Source organism: Gopherus flavomarginatus, chromosome 1 (assembly GCF_025201925.1).
Source record: "Gopherus flavomarginatus isolate rGopFla2 chromosome 1, rGopFla2.mat.asm, whole genome shotgun sequence".
NCBI lineage: Eukaryota > Metazoa > Chordata > Testudines > Testudinidae > Gopherus > Gopherus flavomarginatus.
In genome coordinates, this window is record NC_066617.1 from 15,993,961 (window position 1) to 16,011,268 (window position 17,308).

At 39.2% G+C, this 17,308-nt stretch overlaps 1 protein-coding gene across 4 annotated transcripts in view; it reads right to left on the reverse strand.

The window, feature by feature from the left end:
- UPF2 (UPF2 regulator of nonsense mediated mRNA decay) overlaps positions 1 to 17,308 on the reverse strand; it is a 147,213-nt gene that overhangs the window by 56,203 nt on the left and 73,702 nt on the right. For all 4 annotated transcript variants that reach the window (XM_050936786.1, XM_050936788.1, XM_050936787.1 and 1 more), the window contains 4 exons: positions 14,680 to 14,865; positions 12,523 to 12,726; positions 11,664 to 11,939; positions 8,245 to 8,428 (listed from right to left, as the gene is read on the reverse strand). In XM_050936786.1, coding sequence (XP_050792743.1) covers positions 8,245 to 8,428; positions 11,664 to 11,939; positions 12,523 to 12,726; positions 14,680 to 14,865 — 850 coding nt within the window. The remainder of the gene's footprint in view (positions 1 to 8,244; positions 8,429 to 11,663; positions 11,940 to 12,522; positions 12,727 to 14,679; positions 14,866 to 17,308) is intronic.

The window sequence follows — 17,308 nt, forward strand, 5'->3', positions numbered from 1 at the left end:
CCTTTGGCACGCATGCCATAGGTTGCCTACCCCTGTCCCAGACCCTGCTATTACTTCACTAAATATTCTGTGATATAATTTCAATTCTCCTTTAAGGAATTGGACCTCATTACACATTATCAGATCAGAAAATGCAGTTGGTGTATTTCAGCTTACAATTTAGTCTTAGAAATAGTTAAACTATTCATAAAAGACATATGAGAATTTAATATGACTGAAATATGGAAAAACAAGGTCATTTATTTTTATTTTTGAAAAAAACCTCTTGCTAAAGCTAAGCCATCCACTACAAAAATGGACAAGCTTCTAGCACAAGTACTCTTTCATACATTCTTTAAATTTTTTCATTAATCCACAAAGCCACTTTACACTCACAGGGATTGTGGTTTGAGCTAGCAGAGAATGATATTGATGCTAGTCTTGCCCAACACAGTCAATTTCACCCAATGATTTTTTGAAGATATCCTTCAAAACTGATGTAGTTAGAACACAGTACCTTATTCATAGCCTGCTTTTACAGATCCAGACTAACACGGCTACCCCTCCGAGATTTATTTTAAGCGTCCTAAAACAGGTCATGCTGTAACTTTTGCAATTTTATAGACACTCCAGTTCAATAATATAAATCTATACCAGAAGCATGACAACAAAATACTGAGGCTTCACAGCACATCTCTACTCAAATGCTTATATTAAACAATGCAATATTTCATACAAGAGGATCCAGTACTCCCTTGAATTAAAAAACAAAACATTCTTAGATGAGGTGCTCAGATACAGCCTTAATGGCAGCCATGTGAGGTACTTAGCTCAAACTTGGCAATGCTAATGTATACAATTCTTATCTATTAAGATTTTCAGAACCCCATAGTTGCTTCCTGGTACCCAACTGGAGACTTTAAAAGGACCTGAGTTTCAGAAAGTGCTGAGCACCCACAATCAGCCAGGGCCTTTTAAGGGGTTTCGGACAGGGCACCCAATATCTTAAGTCACTTTAGAAAAATCTGGACTTAAGTCCTTAATAAGACATTTAAATTAGCCAAATCTTGGTAATACTATTAATGGTAGGCTATTGTTTTATACTTAGTGGAGTCTGACTCAAGTTCTGCTCATGCATACATACTCCCTTCCCTGCACTTTCAGAGGCTCCAAGCTATCAATCTTCCTCCCTAATGATCATAGAATCATAGAATATCAGGGCTGGAAGGGACCTCAGGAGGTCCATCTAGTCCAATCCCCTGCTCAAAGCAGGACCAATCTGCATTTTTGCCCCAGGTCCCTAAATGGCCACCTCAAGGATTGAACTCACAACCCTGGGTTTAGCAGGCCAATGTTCAAACTGCTGAGCTATTCCTCCCCCTCCCCTCAGAACCAATTATGCCACAGACAAGCAAATGGACTGATGCTGACTCACAAAGGTATTCCTAAGGTGGAGACAAGAGTATTATCTTTCAGCTGCACTTCAAACCCATACAGTAACTCCTCACTTAAAGTCGTCCTGGTTAATGTTGTTCATTGCTGATCAATTAGAGAACACGCTCGTTTAAAGTTGTGCAATGGTCCCTTATAAGTTGTTTGGCAGCTGCCTGCTTTGTCCACTGCTTGCAGAAAGATCAGCCCATTGGAGCTAGCTGGTGGGGGCTTGGAACCAGGGTGGACTGGCAGCCCCACTATCAGCTCCCTGCTCCCCTAAGTTCCCTGTGTAGCAGTCACCCAGCAGGCTATCAATTGCCGGCAGTTTAGCTGTCCCTCCCCCGACTGCTATGTGCTGCTCCTGCCCTCTGACTTGGAGCTGCTCCTGGGAGTCTCCTTCTTACCCCATCTCCATAGAGCAGCGGGGGGGGAGGGCAGGAGAGAGACACGAAAGGGCTCAGGACAGAGGGAGCTTGCTTGCAGAAGCTGCTGTCTCAACTTGTTGATCTACTTAAAAGGCAATGTACTTGAAGGGGGTCAGTGTACTTAAAGGGGAAACACGCATCTCTCTCTCATATACACACAGTAACTCCTCACTTAACGTTGTGGTTATGTTCCTGAAAAATGCGACTAAGTGAAACGATGTTAAGCTAGTCCAATTTCCCTGTAAGAATGAATGTAAATGGGGGGGGGGGGGGAGGAGGTGTTAGGTTCCAAGGAAATTTTTTTCAACAGACAAAAAACTATATATGTTTTAAACAATTTAATATTGTACACAGCAATGATGATTGTGAAGCTTGGTTGAGGTGGTGAAGTTAGAGGGTGGAAGAGGGTGGGATATTTCCCAGGGAATGCCTTGCTGCAAAATGATGAACTAGCATTCGGCTGAGCCCTCAAGAGTTAGCACATTGTTGTTAATGTAGCCTCACACTCTACAAGGCAGCATGAATGGAGGTAGGGGAGACAGCATGGCAGACAGAGACACACACCCTGTGAGTGGGAAAGAGAGAGAGAGATGCACATTGCCCCTTTAAGTATGCTGACCCCACTGTAAGTACATTGCCTTTAAAAAAAAAAAATCAGGAAGTTGAGACAGCAGCTGCGGCCAGCAAGCTTTCTCTGTCCTGAGCCCTGTCCTGTCCCCACCCTGATCTATATGGAGAAGAGGTAAGGGGTGAGCAGGAGTAGAGGGGGAGGGGGACACCCTGACATTAGCCCTCCTCTTCCCCCTCTCCTGCACAGCAAGCAGGAGGCTCCCGGGAGCAGCTCCAAGTCAGAGGGCAGGAGCAGCAGATGGCAGTGGTGGGAGGGACAGCTGAACTGCCAGCAATTGGTAGCCTGCTGGGTGGCTGCTACACAGGGAACTTAGGGGAGCAGGGAGCTGATAGTGTGGCTGCCGGTCCACCTTGTTTCCAAGCCCCCACCAGCTAGCTCCAATGGTCTGCCCTTTCTGCAAGCAGTGGACAAAGCAGGCAGCTGCCAAACAACGTTATAAGGGACCATTGCACAACTTTAAACGAGCATGTTCCCTAATTGATCAGCAACCTAACAACGAAACAACGTTAACCAGGATGACTTTAAGTGAGGAGTTACTCTACAGGGTGTGTGTCTCTGGCTGCCATGCTGTCTCCTTCCCCCTCCATTTGTGCTGCCTTGTAGAGCGTGAGGCTATATTAACAATGTGTTAACCCTTGAGGGCTTAGCCAACTACTAATTCATCATTTAGCAATAAGGCATTGCCTGGGAAATATCCCACCCTCTGACTCCACCACCTCAACCAAACTTCACGATCATCATTGTTGTGTACATTAATTCTTATGGGGAAATTGGATTAGCTTAACTTAGTTTTGCTTAAAGTCACTTTTTTCGGGAACATAACTACAACGTTAAGCGAGGAGTTACTGTATTGGCTGAAGGAGCAAGTATGCAAACTTGGGTTTCCATGAACAGATTATTATCAAGAACTGTAACACTTTTAAACAGCACCTCAAGTTTAATGAAACGAAATATATTTAAAGCTGTTCCAGTTTTACCCCCCAATATCTATTACACTGGATGAGTTAAAAATCAAGGAGAGCAAGAGTTGTTACTGAGGAGTGAGCACCAAAAAAGCAATCATAAGAGAGAAGGGACCTGTGTAGGGGAATACAGAGCCTAATGAAGGTATTGGCAGAGGTAAAGGGAATGTGACTAGAATGGGAGAAAGGATGATGAGAGCAAAGAGCACTACTAGTTTTTGCTTCCACATCTGCCTATTTAGAGAGCAGCCAACCCATTAGACTAGTGAAATCCTTTTAACTAGCATCTCCACCACATACCACATAAAAAAACAAAGCAAAACTGTTAATAGTGGTGAGAGCAGTTAGCAGCAATCTTCCCTGTATCGTAGGGATTAAATGCCAAGCAAAGATGTTAGAGGAGCACTATGCTTGCTCAACTTGCTATCATACGAACAAGAAATATAATAATAGTCCTAGCCACTTGTGATCACTATAAATCACAAGCCGTTTTTGCTACAGTAGGACTATTAACCTTTTAGTCTTGATTAAATTTCCATTTTGGCAGTTACCATAAATTTAGGCAAGCAGAGTGTCTTTCCTACATGTTTATTTCAACTGGACACTATATTCTTAAGACCTCACTACATGTCAAGCTGCTGCACCAAATTGTTACACGTTCATTTCCAACCATGTATTGGCGCCTCTTGTATGAGCATGTAAATAATTTGTAAAGTTCTTCAGAATGTCTTATTCTTATATTTATGCCACATATCTAGAGATAGATAGGCATATGTGCGAAAGTACTAACTATTACACACAGGCTAGAACACTGTCAAGTAAATAGTACAAATTTTGTCATACACTCATTTTAATTATCTGGAATGTTTACTGAATCTCAGAAATAAATCCACAGAAATACTAATCTGACAAAATTACTAAAATCATGTAGGAATAGATTATGATCTGGAGTTTGGTCAGGTCCCTCATTAAAACTATTCAAACAAAATCTTTTCCACTGAAAACATTTGCGCCTACCATAATAGCTTTCAAAGATCTGAACAGAGAAAGACAGGTAAGAATCTTCTGGACTCTACTCTATGTATAGTCATAATAGCAAAGGATTAGCAACTATTCTACCATATGTGTGTTTAACTAGGAGAAAAAGAAAGATACTGGAAACTCAGTAGTTGCTCATTCAATAGCACCTTTAAAAATAACGGTGATCTGCCTGTCTGGTCCCACAATGAACACAATAGAATGCCATTCCCCAAAACTGGCTCACTCATGCTCCTGGAAGGAGATCCCACTACTGTACTGGATGCAACTAATCTATAGAAAATGGTTCAGAGAGTGGAAATTACTTTGACTTACAGCAGAAACTGCTGGGCATCTTTGAAAGGAATATATTAAAATGCATATAATTAGACATAATTTGCCTTTTGGGGAGAGTTAGAGATCATAAAAGCAGTAGTTTAGTCCACGCCATGAGGCAGGGAAAAAATTTCACCTAAAATGGTTTCCATTCCAAATTTCTTTTTCTCTTTATGATCATCATAACATATATAAGGAAGTCAAAGTCTGATATTAATACTAAATTATATTTGAAGAATTTTAATTAAACGAATAGCACAGTGAACAAAATGCAAATTCCTCTTAAAAATAAAAAATCAATGCATAATTTCTCCATATATTGATTCTTCAATTAAGGGATTACTTTGAGAACTGATTTAACTGTAAGTAGCGTGGATCAAGTACTTGCCTATAAATTAACACCTGTAAGTGGAAAAAATCCACAAAACAGCCTCTAGTAAAAGAGGGCTTCTAATTAGAAATTCAAGATTATCAAATAAATCAGCTCAACGACTGAATACATTAACAGCCAATGGCACTGCATAGAGATTTTTTTTGAAAAAATGCATCACTGCCCTAGTGTTTCTAGATATAAACGTTAGGGAGTGTTTGCTCAATTGAGCTGTGGGGTCCCCAAGGTCTGGTGTTTACTCCTGATGCTAACTAATTTCAACACAGATAACTTTGGAGTGTTTCATAAATGTACACCACTGTAGTTGGAACAAGAACAGGTTTACCTTTTAGTAACTCACAAATGCAGCACTAATTTCCATATGCTCTTTAAAGAAAGCAGTCTATGAATCCAGTTTAATAGAAGCATAAAGAGAACAGAAGTAGTGTTTATATTTAGCATAAGTAAGGGAGTCACATTCTCATCGAGTAATTTCCTCCACTGAAAACAGTGAGCCTATTTATGAGCATTCCAAGGAAAATATAGAAGATTCAAAATGTTTGACAGTCAGCTTTCTAGAAAAAGAGCTGTGGTCCGTAAACAGAATAGCAAATAGGTTCCCTTGTTTTATTGTAGTTCCAGGCTATTTCAGTTCGAGAGGAATTGCTATTGCCATGCCTAACATAAGGAAGAGTAAGCGAACATGTGTCTTGGAAAATACAGGATTATACTGAACCTTTCCAACCCAGTGAATAAAGAATACTGTAACTCCACATGACACAACTGTCATTTCTTCCTCTTATGCAGACCACCAATAGCAGTTCCTTGGTGACTTTTACACATCCTGAAGGGAAGGAATTTCTTCCAGAAACCCATTCTGTCAACCACTTCCTGAAGTCTCCTCGACTCATTAAAGTCTCTTAAACAATGACTGTTTGTCTCCAGATCTGCTTGCTACTTGCTAAATATTCCAAAAGTTCAAGTAATAGTATTTCTTCTACTTTATTTCTGTAATACATCATTGTTAAAGACACTGTTAATCTCTCTACACAGCAAACACTGGAACACTCATGACATTTTGTAGGCCTAGCCTTAAAGAGAAAGGTACTACATGGTCAAGTTTACCTTTCCTAGAGTGCTGAAAAAGATGCCCAAAGCACCATTTTTCTCATCTCTTTAAGTATTCACTGGAGATAGGCTAACACTACAATTCGAAAAGAACTGTATATTTCAAAGCTCTTCCAATAGGTGGTTTAGTAAATAATTTTATCTCCATTTTATGGAATAGTGTTAATGAGGGTCAGAGAGATTTTGTGAAATGCTGAAGGTGGCGTAGCAAAGTCACGGATGTTACACAGATCTTGACACCCATTCCTATGCTTAGTCCACTGGAGCCCAGCTGTCCCTCTATATGCATTCTTGAGTTTGCCTACGGATATACAAACAACAAATATACTAACACTCTGCATTTCTGCAGTGTCTTTCCTTGAAGACTATCAAGATGGTTTTCATTCAATTTAAGCTTCAACTGCTATGAGGCAGGTAATGCAGAAGAAAAACTGGATGAAAGGGTCAAGGGAATTGTCTAAGGTCACATGTCAAGACTGAGGAACAGAACTCAAATGACCCCCAGTTTCACATAATATACACTAGACCACATTAGTGGGCACAACTGTTCATTTCAATGACTCGATATTACAGTACACATTTCATGCTTATTTGAATGCCTTGTTCTTAGGTTTGCCAACTCGGTAATATACCTCTACCCTGATATAACGTGACCCAATATAACATGAATTTGGATATAACGCAGTAAAGCAGAGCTCCGGGGGAGCCAGGCTGCGCGCTCCGGCAGATCAAAGCATGTTCGATATAACATGGTTTCACCTATAACACAGTAAGATTTTTTGGCTCCTGAGGACAGCGTTATATCAGGGTGGAGGTGTAGTTAAAAACCAGACACTCCAACAAGAGTGCCGGAATCTCACCTGTCCTGCCTTTTCCCCCGAGGTCCCACCCCTGCCCTGCCTCTTCCCCATAGGCCCCATCCCCGTCCATTCTTCTTTCCCCCTCCCCTGCATCACTCGCTGCTCTTCCCTCCCATCCCCACCTCCCAGTTCAGGAGGGATTTTCCTGCAGAGCTGGGACCCAATGAAGGTAGGAGGTGGCCCCAGCTGAGTAACGGGCTGGAGCGGGTGATGATCTGGCGTTTCCCCTGCTCTTAGTAACCGGACATTGTCAGGTCCCCTTTTTGAAAGGACTTTCCAGTCAAAAACCAGGCACCAGGCCACTCTACTTGTTCTACAAGTCCAGTGTTTGACTGTAATGGTCCCATATACCTTAAAGGAGTCCAGGTAATAGAATCAATGGATATGCTTGTGTGTGATGAGCTACTCACAGGCCTGCTGGATGCACTAAATACTGTATCAAAGCAGCCAAAAGCTCTTGTGTACTGAAAGTTAGAGTTGGTGGATTTCCTTTTATACCAGTCATCATAAATAAAAACCATAGTCACCTTTGTGTCTAGTGTTTCTTTAGATACAGCAAATTAATATGTTATCCAGATTCAGAACAGGTCAGGAAATGCAGAAAAAGGTTAAAACACACCTGAGGGATAGTTTTCAGAGTGGTAGCTGTTCGTCTGTATCAACAAAAACAACGAGGAGTCCTTGTGGCACCTTAGAGATTAACAAATTTGAGCATAAGCTTTCGTGGGCTAAAACCCACTTCATCAGATGCATGGAGTGGAAAATACAGAGGTAGGTATAAATCCACAGCACATGAAAAGATGGGAGCTGCCTTACTAAGTCGGGGGTCAGTGCTCAGGAGCCAATTCAATTAAGGTGCAAGTGGGCTATTCTCAACAGTTGACAAGAAGAGAGGAAAATCACTTCTGTAGTGCTAATGAGTTCAATGTAATCAAGGTGGCCCATTTCAAACAGTTGACAAGAAGGTGAAAGTAACAGCAGGGGAATAATTAGTTTTTGTAATGACTCATCACTGAGGGATGGTGATAGTAGTAGTAGTAATAATAATAATGACAGTGTAAAAGACATGAACAACTGGCTCTGATGATGTATTATTTCTTACCTAGTTTTATTAAGAATTCTCGTTCCAAGTCTTGTACCTGCCTGACACATTCTTCCAGAGAATTGCAGAGTTTTATCTTTGGTCTCAACAGTTCTAGTGTATCACTTATCATATAGTCAATGTCAATAGGAAATGGATGGTCTTTTGTCCAAACTTCCAAATTCTTTTTCCACCAAACATACCTCTGAAATAAAAAAAAATCCTCATGTTATATACATACTTTACTTCATGTTGACTGAAGCTATTTTACCAAGAAAAAAGACATTACCAAAACATTAAAGAAAATGTAGAAGCATACGAATCACGAAAAACATACTGAAGTCATGTATCCTGCTAAAACAGTTTGAAACAATTCAAAGAAAATCCCTAAAATAAAAAAAATCCATACGGAATTTTAAAGTGACAATCCAGATTTTAATTACATAACTAAATAAATCTATGGCAACTGACAATATTATAAAAAATAGGTACAGAATGTAAATACTCTTTTTCGGGGCAGATTCTTTCAATGGGAGATGGGCACCTACCTGCCCTTCATGCATTTCAAAATCCCTCTAATTCTTGTACAAATGCAGCCATACAAATCATATTCATTTTTAAAAGGCAAGACCGTTTTCACAAACATGAGAACGTTAAATCTTTGGGTATCAGTGGGTGATGCTTCTATCAAAAGAATCATCATAATATGAACATCTTTACAGCAAACCAGCACTACATTCATCTGTAAGATGCAAAGTAAATTCTACTCTATTTATACAAGTCTATTTAAGGGCAGAATGAGAGAACAATGAGGTTGTGCAGGTGCATCTGAAGGCAGAGTATGATCAGCAGAACCTTTATTAATGGTGGTGATGTTCAAGCCAGAAAGAACTCGGTCTGAATTTCAGATTTTTCAGGACTAACAGCAATTAGGAAAAAACATCTTTTTAATTTTTAGACTGATCAAATTTGATATGTATTCACTGAGATCGAAACATCAAACCCCACAATATTTTACATAATCACTTCTTTAGTTTGACAACAAAAGAACTGAATTAGTATACACAGGACCCTCGCTAGAATGCGCGTCTGATAGCGCGAATTCACACAAAACATGGTCGCGGCCACGTTACTTTAATTGCAATTAATTTTAATGTGGTACAGCACATGGATCCCAAATCTTGTGTTCTAGCAAGGGTCCAGTGTATGCGCCAATTAGGGTTGTCAATTTATTTCAGTTAACTCATGTGAGAAACTCAAAAAAATTACAGTTTTAATTGCACTGTTAAACAGAATACCAACTGAAATTTATTAAATATTTTGGATGTTTTTCTACATTTTCATATATATTGTATTCTGTGTTGTAATTGAAATCAAAGTGTATATTATTTTTATTACAAATATTTGCACTGTAAAAATGACAAACAAAAGAAATAATATTTTTCAATTCACCTTAAACAAGTACAGTGGTACAATCTCTGTCATGGAAGTGCAACTTACAAATATAGTATTTTTTTGTTACATAACTGCACTCAAAAATAAAACAATGTAAAACTTCAGAGCCTACAATTCCACTCAGTCCTACTTCTTGTCAGGCAATCACTAAGACAGACAAGTTTGTTTACATTTACAGGAGATAATGCTACCCTCTTTTTATTTACAATATCACCAGAAAGTGAGAACAGGCATTTGCATGGCATTTTTGTAGTCGGCATTGCAAGGTATTTACATCCCAGATATGCTAAACATTCGTATGCCACTTCGTGCTTCAGCCACCATGCTGGAGGACATGCTTCCATGCTGACGACACTCGTTAAAAAAATAATGCGTTAATTAAATTTGTGACTCAATTACTTGGGGAGTCCCCTGCTCTACTTTACCTGCATTCTGCCATATATTTCATGTTATAGCAGTCTCAGACGACCCAGCACGTTGCTCATTTTAAGAACATTCACTACAGATTTGACAAAAAGCAAATAAGGTACCAATGTGAGATTTCTGAAGATAGCTACAGCACTTGACCCAAGGTTTAAGAATCTGAAGTGCCTTCCAAAATCTGAGGAGGAGGAGGAGGTGTGGAGCATGATTTCATATATCTTAAAACAGCAACATTCTGATGCGAAAACCACAGAACCTGAACCACCGAAAAAAAGAAAATCAGCCTTCTGCTGGTGACATGGGACTCAGATGATGAAAATGAACATGTGTCAGTACACACTGCTTTGGATTGTTATTGAGCAGAACCTGTCATCAGCATGGACGCATGTCCCCTGGAATGGTGGTTGAAGCATGAAGGGACATATGAATCTTTAGCACCTCTGGCATGTAAATATCTTGTGACGCCGGCTACAACAGTGCCATGAGAATGCCTGTTCTCACTTTCAGGTGACATTGTAAATAAGTAGGCAGCATTATCTCCTGCAAATGTAAACAAACTTGTTTGTCCAAACGATTGGCTGAACAAGACGTAGGACTGAGTGGACTTGCAGGCTCTAAAATTTTATATTGTTTTATTTTTGAATGCAGGTTTTTTTGTTCATAATGCTACATTTGTAAGTTCAACTTTCATGGTAAAGAGATTGCACTCCAATACACCTCTACCTACGCTATCCTTGGGAGCCAAAAAATTTTACCATGTCATAGGTGAAACCGTGATATAGAACTTGCTTTGATCCACCGGAGTGCGCAGCTCTGCCCCCCCACCCCGAACACTGCTTTACCGCGTTATATCCGAATTCGTGTTATATCGGATTGCATTATATCGAGGCAGAGGTATACTTGTATTAGGTGAATTGAAAAATACTATTTCTTTTGTATTTTTACAGTGCAAATACTTGTAAAAAAATATAAAGTGAGCATTGTACATTTTGTATTCTCTATTTTAACTGAAATCAATATATTTGAAAATGTAGATCATGATTAATTTTTTTAATCACTTGCCAGCCCTAATGCCAATACTCCTCCACTGCAGTTATCTTTTAAATTCCGTTTTTCTTTTGTCCTTCTAATAAGAGATTAACACAAGCACTCTAAAGTCCATGAATGCTTCAGAATATTCCATGGAGTTACCATGACATCATCCAATTACATTTGACATTTTAATGCCATTTCAAAAATCTCTCTCATTAAAACAATGAACATCAGAAGGGATTTAAAAAATCATGACAGACCTTGTAGAGTTCACAGTCAGGACTCAATTCAGCAGAGTATTTAAGCACATGCTCAATTTAAGCATGTGAATAGTCCCAGGGAAATCTACAGGACCGCCCATGTGTTTACATTTAAACACATTTAATTGTTTTGCTGAATCGGAGCCCAAATGATAAAAACTTAAGTGTACAGGTTTTTTAGCTATTATATAGATAAATCTTTAGCACCATGCGAAGATACACCCACCACACAAAAGTTAATTTTAAACACAAAGTTAAGTTTATTAATACCTGAAAGTACACAAGGAAGCAATCAAGCTTCCGTTTGCTGGAACCTCTGTCAAAATATTGCCCACAGGTATCAAGGATGGTGCAGACGAGTCTAATTCGGAAAAGATGTTCTGGAGGGTCCAGTGGACTAGCAGTACCATCAGGGTTCACACCAAATGATGTAAATGAATACAGAGTTCGAAATATTACAGCTGACTCTACCATTCGGTAATTGTAAAGTTCTCCCAAGAACTTGGCACTGCTGATCCGTCGCTGATTAAACTTTGGCTGGTTAACCTTAAACAAAACCCAACATTTACTAGTTTAGTGCAAGACACACATTTACTTTTATACATGTGGACACAACAGAAATTACTCTAAGGAGCCTTACAGTATCCATTACAGAAATGTAAACTAAAAAAGTATGGTTTTGCTTTAAATAATATTGTCACTCCTTGATATGAATGAAGCCCAGTCCTGCATTATTTACAAGAATTTTTCTAGAATTTAGCTTTTTTTTTAAATCTAGAAAAAGCTTTCGATAACTGTGAGCTCTATCATACTATGGACTTCCAAAGAAAATCATATGAAAATCCATGGCTTCAGACATTTAAATGCTAGACTAGAAAAGCATTATAAATAGTGCATAGGGAACAATCTCAGTATAGCAAGCGGATGACGTAACTACCCCAATAACCTCCTCTCATTTTTATTCTGACTTTATGATTGACCTTAAAGAAAGCAGCTGGCAGGTAGGTACAAAAATAATCAATGAAAAACATTTTCCATAATCTCTATTTCTATTTTTAAATTTTATTTAGAAAGGTTTTATTTTAATTTTTTCTGATAAACAAGTGAATTAACTTATAATATATTTTACCTCCATGCCTAGGCGAATATCCTCTAGCACTCCATCCACAACATGAATTCCAACATCCTCTTGGTAAAGCACCAACCCTGCTAAGAGGTTAGCTACACAGTGAATACTATTGTATTTCACATTCCAGATGTTGATCATACAACATATAACATAATCTTTCACTTCAGGATCCTGCCAGGGCAATTTGCGCATCTGTCTCAGGACCTAAACAAGATTTGTAAAACACAAATAACAATTCAGTAGGCAAAGCTGGGTGGATTTATGTGTAAATGGAACCTGTTATATCTTGTAGTCATTAAAAATGCCACCTCCAAATACAAATGAAGTAAATCTAATGGATATATATCCCAATCTATGGGTACCTAATCTAAACCCTACTTCATGAGAAGACTGGTGGTCCTCTTCAGCTTGTCATTTATTGAGGCGCTCTCGATTGTTCAGGAAGCCAGGAAAAAATCATGTTACTGGGAGTAGAAAGATCTAGAACTAACTCACTACAAACCCCAAGACCATCCTCTTCTGAAAGGCTGGGATAGCAGGAAGCACCACTTCATCAGTGAGGCTGGCACTTTATCCTCTTTCTTAAAATCCACAGAAATTAGCTGATGCTTGTAACGGGACTCGGAAGAGCAGAACTATAATATTGGAACAGCGCTGAAAAAATACTAAGATTAAAATACTTCTCTTGAACAAAGCAAACAGAGTCACAACTTAAGTAAAGCTTATCTGAAACCAAACATGAACCTTAACATCTAAGCTACACACAGAAATTGTTTTAATGTGGAAAGTGAGAACTACAGAACAAAACCAAGGAGTCTAATATACCCTGAACTTTTAGGGCTAGATTCTCCAGTAGTTTATGCCAGTTGAGTTCCATTGCTGACAACGAAGATTCACCAATTTACACCAGCAAAGGATCTGATCCTTAATTTATTTATATGTGTTATTTATTTTGCCTAGTACAATTAAAAGCATAAAAGGAAACAAACCAGACCACTTATAAAAAGGTATGGAATACATTTGGTCTGACCTAATGCAAATACTGTGCAGGATGGAAACACCTCTCTCAGATGCTTTGGTACCATATTCACTCAGCACTGGATGTGTAATACAGTAGTTCTCAACCAGGGTTACATGTACCCCTGGAGGTACGCAGACGTCTTCCAGGGAGTATATCAACTCATTCAGATACTTGCCTAGTTTTACAACAGGCTACATAAAAGGCACCAGCAAAATCCATACAAACTAAAATTTCATAGACAGACAGACAATGACTTATTTATATGGCTCTATATACTATACACTGAAATGGAAGTACAATAAGTATATTTCCAGCTAATTTTAAAAATGATAAAAATGAGAAAGTAAGCAATTGTTCAGTAATAGTGTACTGTACACATTTTTGTATGTCTGATTTTGTAAGCAGTTTTTAAGTGAGGTGAAATTTGGGGGTACGCAAGATAAATCAGACTCCTGAAAGGGGTACAGTAGTCTGGAATGGTTGAGAACCACTGGTCTAATAGACATCTAAGGTTATACCCCAGAGATACTGTAGACTCTCCCAGCACACATCTTAGAGTAAGACTGGTGTCCTTTTAGAGTTTGAGAGTGTGACTTGATGAGGAACCACAGTGTCCTTTTCTGGGACTTGTATATTCTCAGACCTACTCCTCTTTTCTTCCTGGAAGACTAAAATCATGGTTGGAACTCTATCTGGACATCCCCATTGACGCACCTTAAAATATCTTGCCTTTTTAGCAAGCACATGCCTCTGATTTTAATAACTCAGACAGTGTGCCCGTCTCTAATATAATCCCGATCAAAGCATAGCAGAAACAGTTTCTCCTCTCCTAGGAGTATTAAACATTAATCTCAATCCTGCCCTCAGACACTTGCTGTGTCCCAACTTTCTTGGATCCTTCAAAACATATGTCAGTCATGAATAATTCAAAACCTCTTCCCATCTTTTCAACCTCAATCGTTTACATGGGTCAAGCAGAAGCCTTCTTTCCTAGTAATAGTTAACTAATGATTCATCCTTTCACTCTCAGGTTCTAAATGAGTACCTATAATTATTGTTCTTGTAATAAATAATTTAAGAGGAAGAGTTGTCACAAGTACTGCCATCTACTACATCAAGATTTCACATGGATTCACCTTCTCAGTGGTGACCTTGGAGAGATCCTTGTAAAGAAGCTTACGAATATACTCCTGCAGAGGTGGGCGTTTCTTCCTCACAGTTTTTTCAGCTGGAGGGGGATTACAGTAGTAGTATGCATTCTCCACCATTGTGACATACCGTGCATCAAGATGCATTGCTTGTTTCTTTCTCATCATTTGTTCCTAGAAACAAATAAAAAACTTAAGTGAAAAATGTTTCTCACTAAGCTATTAAATTTCCCTCACACCAAAAGTCTTTATAGTCTAACTGATGGGTGACTGGAGGAAGAAAAAAAAAATTATGAGAATGTTGCTTGTGATGGTGGGGAGCAGAGCTCAACAGACCTAGGGCTAATTTCCAGTTTATGCCTTATGTTCCTAAAGCTCATGCTTCAGGGTTTCCGCTGGCAGCTGGGAGAGGTCAGGAAGAGATTATTTTCCCTACAATGTATTCTGGAAGGTTTTTAAAATCTCCTTCCTCAGAAGCATCAGGGATGGCCAGAAATGGAGATGGGACATGGGGCTGGGTGGGATACAGCTCTGTGGTGGTACCGAGCAGCCTCGCACTCTCAGGTGCTTGGCTGGCTGGTTCTTGCTCACACTCTCCAGGTCTGATCGCCATACGTGGGGTTAAAAAAGAATTTGTTCCCAGGTCAGATTGGCAATGACCTTGGGGGGTTTTCACCTTCTTCTGTAGCGTGTGGGCATGAGTCACATGCCAGGACTATCTGAGTATTTCTAATTCAATCATTTCCCTGCCATTGCAGGGCCCTCAAGCACTGGTGACCCTCAGTCCCTCCTAGTCTCTGCCTGTGCCATGTAAGTCTAGTTTCCTGTGGGCCTCATTTACTTTGGAATCATTTCCGCTGTTGGGTTTAGTGTGCAGGTCCTCGGTGATGTCGGTGGCCTATGATATACTGGAGATCAGACTAGATGAGCAGTGGTCTCAAACTCTATGACTATGACTATTTTTTTTGCAGCCATCTTAAAAACTCAGGTGAACACTTGAAATTAAGTAATTCATTCCACATGACCATCATAAAGCTCATTTATTTTCATCTATGTTTTTCTAAGGATCATATGAAGAGAATTTAAGAGACGTTTAAGTTTTATCTTAGTGAAACCTATAAAGCTCCTATTTATTCATATGATGATTCTACTTAATAAGCTTTTCAGCTATTAAACATAAATCCTGTGTTTGTACAGTGATTAGCACAATGGGGCCCTGGTCTACGATTAAGGCCCCTAGATACTACAGAAATACAAATAAATAATGAGTTGAAATATTATTTAAATTAGCACAGTCAATCAATAAAGACGTCTTACACACTTTTTACAACACGGCGAGAATCAGCAAAAATTACACTTTGATTCAATATTTACTTTCTTTCAGTGGCATAAACTCTGGTATTTATATTTACCATTGTATACTCCAGTGATGGCAGCTAGATTCTGGCATGACAAGATAACAGATCGCAAACAGAATACCACAGTACATGACTATTTCAGGAAAAATGGGAATGGGGTCAGAGGTTGAAACCTGCTACACACACATACACATCAACATACAAGAACACAAGCAGTTCTAAACTAGTATATTGCACAATTAAAAATATTAAGATTTAATTGAATTTTATCATACAATATTTAAAACAAAATTATATAAATCATACCAAGGTTATCACAGGAGCCACATAGTCTGAACAACTCTGAAGCTGGCCCAGGGCCTATAGGGATCACCTAACTTTGGATGATTACGTGTTAAGAAACCAAATAGTAATCAATCACACTATTTAAGGATGTATCCGAGTATTAGCTTGCCTATGCATAGTAACCTAGAGCATCAAATCTAGCTATCATCAAAACTCAGGTTTCCAGTACTTTTTCATTCCCACATGCAAAAGCTGTTAGTGAAGCCCAAGTGGTCTAGTCAAAGCGAAGTACAGTTTACATTATTTCACTGTAGTCTTGCCCTGCTAATCAGAAAAGTCTAGAAGGAGGTTGAAGATTGTGAGAGCAATAGGTAATACAGTCCAATATCCATCTAGAGAGTCTTTTTAAGAGATTGAGGATCCCTTAGATCTGTCCGCAATAGAGAGAAATCATCTGGGAGACTTCTTGAAGGGCTTAGTCTATCCAAATATAAGGCTAATGATCTCCTAACATCGAGTGTGTGCAATGTCACCTTCCTAGTGTGGTTTCAAAAAGAAGATTGGGAAGTGGATAATCTAGTTTATATGGAAGTGCAAAGATATTTTCGGTAGGAACCTTGGGTGTGGTCATAGCGTAACCTTGTCTTTGAAAAAGACTGTAAGGGGTGAGGGTAATTCATTAGAGCCCCTATCTCTCCCCTACTTCAAGCAGAAGTAATGGCTACTAAAAATGTGGTTTTCCTAGAGAGGTGTAGAAGTGAGAAGGTGGCAATGAGTTCAGAAGGATGTCTGGTTAGACACTTGAGGACAAAGTTGACGTCCCATGTCAGTACAGGGCATCTGATTTGTGGGAAGAGGTTACCCATACCCTTGAGAAACCTTCTTGTTGTAAGATGAATGAAAACAGAACAGTCTACCTTATGATGGAAGGCAGTGATGGCTGCAAGATGCACCTTTACAGATCTTAGAGAGAA